General features: G+C 50.2%; 1 protein-coding gene across 4 annotated transcripts in view; it reads left to right on the forward strand.

Annotated features, from left to right (window-relative positions):
• Positions 1–8,540, forward strand: part of NSMCE1 (NSE1 component of SMC5/6 complex) — a 50,128-nt gene extending 41,588 nt beyond the window's left edge. For 3 of the 4 annotated variants that reach the window (XM_006148262.3, XM_006148261.3, XM_027771794.1), the window contains 3 exons: positions 1,879–1,995; positions 3,167–3,287; positions 3,785–4,010. In XM_006148262.3, the coding sequence (XP_006148324.1) occupies positions 1,879–1,995; positions 3,167–3,287; positions 3,785–3,864 (318 nt within the window). In that variant the 3' untranslated portion in view covers positions 3,865–4,010. Of the gene's footprint in view, positions 1–1,878; positions 1,996–3,166; positions 3,288–3,784; positions 4,011–5,456; positions 5,649–8,251 lie in introns of those variants that run through there. The other variant, XR_334521.3, reaches the window with a different exon arrangement.
• Positions 8,541–8,679: the final 139 nt, after the last annotated feature.

Consider the following 8,679-nt stretch of genomic DNA (forward strand, 5'->3'; position numbering starts at 1 on the left):
TACTACACCCAGGCTTCTCAGAAAGAGTCTTTTTTTTTTTTTTTTTTTTTGAGAAGTTTTTGCTATTGGGCGCGTATGCTCGCCAGAAAGACAGAGACAAAGAGACAGAAAGCAAGAAGTCACAAAATAACACTCCGGCGGGGATGGCCATGCCACAATCCCTTCTCCTCCACTCTCTGCTCAGGATCTTGGGTATGTACGCACCTGCAACCGGTGTGAGTTTAAGCCATCGGGTCCAGAACTCAAATCGCGGTCAACTACATGGGAGTCCAGCGATATAGCCATTATGCCAACTGCTGGTCCCTCAGACAGAGTCTTGATGTTCATGCTAGCCTGGGGCTCGTGAGCCTCCTGCCTCGGTCTCACTGATCACTGGGAATTACATGTGCCCGGCCTTTAGGTTGGACTGGGATTCGAACATGGGCCTCCCATGGGGTTCCAGCCTGCAGCAGCATGTGCTCCCTCAGCTGGGCTGGGGCAGAGCTTTCAAGGGCAGGACTTCGTTGTTGACCCTATTGCAGTGTGTAGGCACCTGGAGCTGCTCAGTAAATGCTTGCTGAGTTGATGACTGGACAGAGGATGAAGTTTCAGAGGAACAGAATTTATTTACAACTTAAAAAAATGATACCAGAAATGCTTATGAGAAGATTAGAAAATATCAGTATGCATAAAGAAACCCATTGAAGTGACCTATTACATCACCCCTAGAACTAAGCACTCACGACCCTTCACACCCAGCTTTGCACCATCAGTGCTCACATATAACATACACTGATGTTACTGTTTCTGCTTGTGAAACGCATGCCCCTGGCTTTTACCGTGGTCCCAAGCACATTTAACAGGCACACTACCCTTTCTATGCCACACAGTGGGGATGGAGACAGAAACAAGAATGGCAGCTTACCTGATGATCAGAAGTGGGAGTAACAGCTCTTGCTTACAGTAAAACTCAGAGAACACTGGAAAAGGGAGGGAGCACGAGGGATGATGCCGCAGGTGTCCATCTTCAGTGGCGCCATCTCCAGGCAAGGCCTGAGCCATCACCTTTGCACAGCCCGATCCCTATAGGCCTTCCATTGTGCCTTTGTCTGGGACCCCAACCTCCATTCTGGCCCCTTCCTGCTCTTCAGTAGAGAAGAGGGCCAGATGGTAACAAACATGGCCAACAGGTTCACATCCCAGTCCATCAGCTGACTGTGATGAAGCAAGTCAACTTGCATGGGTTCCATGGCAATGGGTCTCCCTCTTTCCTGTGACTTGGCAGCTGCACGTATACGTGCTTGTTGGGATATCCAGACTGCATAGCGTGTAGACTCTGCCCCGACATCGGAACCCAAAGGCCCAGCTTCCCAGGGTGTGGTATGGGGTTGGCCCTGCCCTCTCTAGAGTCTTTCAGCTTCTCTGTAAAGTGATATGGCCAGAAATGATCTTGGTGGTCCCTGTGGAGGGTCCAGGCAGCCCTGGATACTCTGCTGTTTGGAAGAGGCAGGGCAGCTGGGAGGAAGGAGTAGAAGCCATGGGTCCACATTGTGGGGAGACTGCCTTTTGCCAGCCTCAGCTTCCTCCTCTGCAGGAGGGCCATGACAGCCTCACACACACATGGCTCAGTTGTGTTTGCAAAGGCATGAGGAAGGTGCTGGGAGAATGCAGGGACAGGGACTGAGGGTCCTCTCTGCATTTCCTTTTAGTCTTTGCCTCATTTGTCCTTGCCTGAGGCTCTGCCAGGAAGACATTGCTGACAATTGTTGGCTAGTGACTACCTGCAGTTTGAGGGGCAACTAGACCTTTGTCTTGATGGGCTCTGGGCTGGGGTTTGCAGAAGTGCCGAGTCAGAAAGGGCCTAGCTGAGGATGACCATTACCCACTCTGTCCCTGCAGAAGGAAGGGGAGTTCACCCTGCATGGCCGGGCCATCCTGGAGATGGAGCAGTATATCCGGGAGACTTACCCTGATGCTGTGAAGATCTGTGACATCTGCCATAGCCTCCTCATCCAGGTACTGGGCGTACTATGGGAGCGCACTGTGGGCACACCTGCTGTCAGGGCTCAGCACCACCACATTCTGCAGTTCTGCCCTCAAAGTGAGCTGATGGAGGCCGCCTCCACGGCCCTGTGCTCACGGCTGCCCTCGCAGACGCACCCTGTCCTCCTGGTGCTGCTGCTCTGCTCAAGAGCGGTCGTTCACTTTCCTCTTTTATGTAACCTGTGTCATCGTGGCAGTTTTGTGGTGAAGGGTGTGTGTCTCAAGCACTGGTTTCTGAGGCCTGTCTCACACTGCATGCTTTGCAGACCTTTCCAGCCATCGAGTCAGTGCTAGACATTCGTGTTTCCTCCTCCTCCGTTTTTATCTTTTTGTACTTGCTGCCCCTGTGATGGGCTTCCTTGCACATACGTGGGGTCTTCAAGAAGTTATTGGAAGTATGTATTATGAAAAACTGTGGGCCCAGCTGGTGACCTGCTGGTTAAGGCAGCTAGAACCCACATGTTTGACTGCCTGGTTTGCGTCCCAGACCTGGCGGCCAGGCATGTGTGTGTGCATGCCCAAAATCCTGAAAGGAGGGAGGGATGGAGGAGAAGGGTTTGCGGTGTGACCATGTCCTATGGGGATGTTTTCTCACTTTCCTGTTCTCTGTCTCTCTCTGGCAAGTGCATGTGCCCTCTAGCAAATAAAAAATAAAACAAGGAAAAATAAATGAATGCATCTCAAAATTTTTTGGTACTGAAATAAACGTATACTTTAATTTCATTTTTTCATGAACTTCCAAAGTTCCCTCATATATCCTTGGGCGCCTGCTGATTATTCCCTTGGGTCGAATTCCCAGAGGTGGAATCTCTGGGACAAAGTGTGAACATTTTTGGTTTTTTAAGCTTTTAATCCATATTGTCAAAACTGCCTTCTGAAATCCTGTTACTGTCTACACTGTAGCTGCAGGATCCGATTGCAGGGGGCTGAGAGCTGCCAGGGTGGCCTTTAATGACCTCAGCTGCTCCCGGCTGGGTTCATTGGTTCAGAATCCCTTAGTAGCCCACTGAGCGAAGACTCTGGGGTCTTGGTCAATATTAATTTGGGAAGAGAAAACTGTACAGCCTGCTGATCATCTTTTGTGCTGCTTCCTTGAGGTTTGTGAAACCCAGGGCTATCTGAACATTGTCCTTTCTTGTTTCAGGGTCAAAGCTGCGAAACCTGTGGGATCAGGATGCACTTACCCTGCGTGGCCAAGTACTTCCGGTCGAATTCCGAGCCACGCTGCCCGCACTGTAATGACTACTGGCCCCACGAGATCCCAGGTTTGCAGTCTCCAGGCGCTCCTGGGAGGGGCTGGATTGGCAGCTGACCGTGTGCCCCTTAGTCCTGCTGCCTGGCACGGAAAAAGCCCTTGCAGATGAATGTGCTGGTGTTGGTCTGTGGTAACAGGCCTGAGCTCTGCAAGGAGCAGCTGCTGCAGGAAGTGCAGGGCAATGTGCTTGTGAAATTCCAAAGGGCTTTCTGGAACTCAGTGTGTGGTTCCAGGGCTCATGAGCTTCAGGTCTAGACAAGGCTGTCTCTGGCAGCCATCTCAGGAGAGGGATGGAAGCAGTGTCCGCAGCTCCCTGACTTGTTCCTTGGTGAAATAGGGCGATTAATAATTCCTCCCCCCGCAGGTGGGGGGAGGGTCAGCAGTGCAGAAGGTCACAGACACAGGACAGAGCCCTTGGCTCAGGAAGCACTGCGGTGGACGTGAGCGGTGGTGCTGTGTAGCCAGCCTCTGCCACTCACTGTGTCTTCTGGCCTTTTCTGTATACAGAAGTCTTCGACCCTGAGAAGGAGAGGGAGGCCAATGTCTCCAAGTCGAGCAAAAAGTCCTCGCGGTCCAGGCAGCATTAGCTGTCGTGCCTGTGAAGGGCTGCTGCCTTCGTGACCTGGCCAACGCAGCCCTTTTTGACAAGAGGTCGAGTTTCAGGTTTCGCGTGGGTCATCTCTGCCTTTATGTTTGTCACTGCCATTTTCGAATAAAACTATCTGAAAGAGTTGCTGCCGCCTCAGTTTGGTCTTGAGCCTATGTGTGAGGCTGCGTGTCATGGCTGTTCCTTCTTTCTTGGAGTTCACCTAAGAACTCAGACCTCTTGCTCTGGGTCTCAGCAGGGGAATCTCATAGAGCCCCACCTCACTACCACACACGCTGGCCCAGGGCAGCTCGCTTTCCGTGCTCAGCCCAGCTTCGGCCAGTCTTCCCAGCAGGACTTGCTGACTGGTGAGCCTTGGCATTAGCCTTGGCCTCCCCAGCTCCCCACTGTCTGAACCCTCTTCTGGCCTGAATGGGTAGGGGCAGGCAGTCTGTGTTGGCCGTAGCTCTCCTCATAGGCCCCTTTAGTGACCTCTTGGGTGACTGATGGCCCTGCCTATCCAGCTGATTTGCCAGGAGCCTGAGAATTGCCTTGGATGTCTCTTTCCCCGTGATGCTCCTGCATATGGTCATCCCCAAATCTTGCCCAGCCCACCTGTACCTCCTTCACTATGATCCTAGTGAGAATGTGGAGCTCCCTATGGAAAACCCAGGTGACATCCCAAACTCCTCCTGGGTGATCTGGCCATTGCCCTGCTCTGCCATTCATGGGACTCATTGCTCTTCTGATTCTCCACATTGGCCCTTCTAGGTCTTCATCCACACCCAGCACCAGGGCAGTCCCTTCTGGAGGAAGCCCGGTGTCTTTCCCTGCTGCTTTTCCTCCTGCTGTCACTGCTCTGCCTCTCTGTGCGGGCTCCTTGTTTTCTCCTGGAGGCCAAGGCTTTCCTGGCTGTTTACCTGCTGTTGGGAGCCTGGTCTCCAGATCTCATAGCCATTCCTGCATTCCTGGTCATTCAGGTTTTTCTCCATTCAAATGTCTACCATCAAAAAACCACAGTGGTTAATGTGGCTGGATCTCACATGGCCGACTGTTCAAGTCCTGGACCTGGTGGCTTGAAAAACATGCTCTGTGTGTGTGTGTGTGTGTGTGTGTGTGCACGCGCGTGTGCGTGCGTGTGCGTGCGTGTGTGTGCATGCACAAAATCCTGAAAGAATAGAGAAGGGATTGTGGTGTAGCCATCCCCCCTGGGGGGAGGTGCTTTCTTACTTTCTCTCTCTCCAATGAGTGCATGTGCCCTACAGTAAAAATGAAAAACAAGAAACAAAAACCAAAAATCACAGCTTGACCAGTCCGTTCCATTGCCATGTTCTGTCCTGTTAATCACCTGTCTTGCCGTGGGTCGTAACCACCATCTGACAGTACCTTATGTTATTTTGATCTCACTGGGCCCCCGCACACTCACATTGTTAGAACACCATGAGGGCAGGCTCAATGCCAGGTGATCAGTGTTTAGCAGAGGACTGGGGCATGGAGCAGGCTCTCCCATCTCAGGTGGGTGGGTGCATGGGGCCCTCAGGCTGGCCCCTCTTGCTGGCTCTGTGGATAGCTTTGTGGTGCTTTGATTCCCAGCCACCGACTTCCGAGTCCACATTCCTCTGAAGCTGGAGCCAGCCTTCCAGCTGCTTGAGGCAGCCGAATCTTGATACCATGTCCTGACGGATGTTGCCTCCAGCACCCAACTTGAGAACCACACTCCATCATGATGACCGACTTCTCTTCAGCAGCAGCTCAGGCAGAAGTGGGGCCTGCCAGCTGGAACAGGTGGGATCATAAAGGCCAGGCCACTGGTGGACCCTGGATCCCCAGCGTCTGCCTGTCCTTCAGCTGGGGAGGGGGCGTGAGCACACATGCAGCCAGTCGAGTCCATCTTCTGTAGCCAGGCAGCCACCATTCCTCACAAATGGCAAACAGGCGGGCAAGGTGGCATTTCTATTTTACGCCTCACTACCTTGCGTGGAGTTGATTCTTGGTGCAAATTCTTTATATGAAAAATTGGGTAAATAACTATTAATAATGCTGCATGGGAATAAACAATCTCCTTGCACATAGTTGATCATTCATGGAGTGTGTCGATTTCATTTTCTGAAGAGCTTGAGCGTTTGTCTCCTACCCACTGCTCCCACCACAGTCCTCTACTGGATTAGGACCACGTTCTCTGGCTGCCTGCTAACAGTGAGTTTTTGAAAGTCCATATTTGATGATCCCTGCTCCAAATTGAGGTCCCCAGGGCCTATGTGGTAAAGTTCCAGTTCTTTGGCCTAGTTATAGAGGACATTAGCAGCCAGAATTCCAGCTACCGTCAGTGCTTTCTCAACACCCCTTCTAGTTCACCCAGGGTGTGCTGTGAGCCAGGCCGGGCCAAGCAGAGCAGCCATTCCCTCAGCTACAGGGTTGGGCAGGGGCTCCAGGCACGGCCAAGCATAGCCTGTGGGTCATGGTGCTGACTGGGTGTGGTGAGCCTACAGGGGCCACCCTCTTCCACTAGGAAAAAGGCCCATCTTTGAAAGAGGGCAGGAAAGAAACCATGCAGACTCCACCAGAGATAGGGTGGCCAGGAGAGGGAGAAGCTAGGTGGAGAGGCCTTCAGCTGGGCTTTCTCCTGCAGCCCTTCCTGCAGTCCTGAGCATCCAGCATCCATTCCCACAATAGGAGCCAACACAGTTGTGTTTCGGCTGAGTTTGACTTAGGTTTCTATCACAACTGAACAAGTTCCTGCCGTCTGGGACTTGGGCCTGCACAATTGAGACTTGTTGCACCTTTGACCACTTCTCTCATTCTGTACTGGGCTCCAGCCACCCCAAACTTGCTGCAGTTCCCTCTGCCACGAGGCCCGCCCTCCCTATCTCCTTTGCAGTTCATATGCATCCTTCTGGATCCAGCTCTGGCCTCTGCTTCCCTGAGCCCACTCTTCCTCCCTCTGCTGTGTGACCATCTCACATGCATCTCCTTCCTGTAGTACCTTCTACGCTCAGACCTGTTGGTCTCCCCTCTAGCTGAGTGTTCCCTGATGACTGGGGGTGCAACTTGTTCCCCTCTCCTAGGCCCTGGTGACAAAGAAATTTGGACAAATCATGTTTTAAAAAAGAATTATTTAACTTTATTATTCTTCAATTTGACAAGAGAGAGACAGAAAGCAAGCTGCCAGGTATGGGACTCGAACCATGGTAGGCCATGGGGGGGAAACCACTGCCTTAGCCATTTTACTACCCGCCAGCCCCTTGACTATATATATAATTTTAAGAATTATTTAATTTTATTCATTTATTTCAATTTGACCAGAGACAGACAGACAGAGAGAGAGAGAGAGAGAGAAAGTGATAAAGCAAGCCACTAGGTCTGGGACTTGAACTATGGTGGGCCATGCAGGTGTGTGTCCAGCACCCTAACCACCATGCTACCTGCTGGTCCCTGAGCAGATAATTAAATATATATATATATTTAATTTTATCTGTCATTTAAAAAATATTTATTTTTAATTTTATTTATTATCATTCTTTAGTTGTGACCAAAGAGACACACACACACAGAGAGAGAGAGAGAGAGAGTGGAAAGCAAGCTGCCAGCTTCAGGACTTGAACCATAGTCAGCCATGTGGAAATCCAGCATCTCAACCACCATTCCACCTGCTGGCTCCCTTATTTGTCATTATTATTATTTTTAATTTTGACAAGAGAGAGACAGAGAGAGAGAGAAAGGGAAAGTCAGAAAGCAAGCTGCCAGGTCTGGGACTCAAACTGCAGTCAGCACTGTGGGAGTCCAGCACCCTAACACCCACACCACCAGCTGGCTCCTGAACAAATCATTTTTTAAGTAAAGTTTTTTTCTTAACATCATTGAAAAAAACTTGGAATTATAGAAAAGAAATATTAAACACCCATAATATTACTACTGCCCTTGCTGTACAATATATGTGGAGCATTTCCTTTGGGATATGCTCACATACAGTGTGATCATGCATACATGTACATGTACATGGCAGTATCTGAAGTTAGTAACATACTGCACTTCACCTGATAGAGTATGTCTGTCCTTAAAAATGCCAAGTGGTGCTGGCCTCATAGGTCAGTAGTTAAGGAAGCTGGACTCCACATGGCTGTGCTTTGAGTCCTGGCCCTGGTGGCTTAAGCAACACATCAGGCATGTGCGTGTGTGTGCAGGTTCCAAATCTTGGAAGGATGGAGAAATGGAGGAATTGTGGCGTGACCACACCTCACTGGTAGCAAGGAGTGCTCTCCCTTTCTCTGGTGAGTGCTCTTGCTTTCTGGCAATTAAATAAGTTGTAAGTGTTTAATGGCTGAGTAACATTCCATTACACTGATGGGCCACTAACATGATTTAAGATCGCTTGTTTCTTGCTATTACAGGTAGTGCCAGGATGGCCATCCCTGTAGGCACATCTGTGACTACTCTTCTGCTATTTCCTTGGATGGGTGTCTATTAATAAGATCATCAGACCCAGAGGCATGCATGAAGTGTTCAAGGTTCTTGGTTTGCTGACCTTCTGCCAAGCTGAAGTCCTGCCAGCAGGATCCTGAGTGCGAGAGCTGGAAACACCTTGGCTAATTTAGCAGGAATCTGTCTTACTTTGCATATCTTTGAGTATTAGTGAACTGTAATTTGTTTTTTGGTTTATTAAAAAGCTTTTCAATGTTCTTCTCTTGTGATTGGTTTGGAATCAATTACCGTTTACCTCACCTGGTACTGATATGTTGTCAAAATCCAGACAGTACTGCAGAAATGTTCACCAACTGTGTTTCCCAGCAAATGGAGGTGTCGACACTTTCTTGGTGTC

The sequence above is a fragment of the Tupaia chinensis genome, unplaced genomic scaffold (assembly GCF_000334495.1).
Source record: "Tupaia chinensis unplaced genomic scaffold, TupChi_1.0 Scaffold000231_1, whole genome shotgun sequence".
Classification (NCBI taxonomy): Eukaryota; Metazoa; Chordata; class Mammalia; order Scandentia; family Tupaiidae; genus Tupaia; species Tupaia belangeri.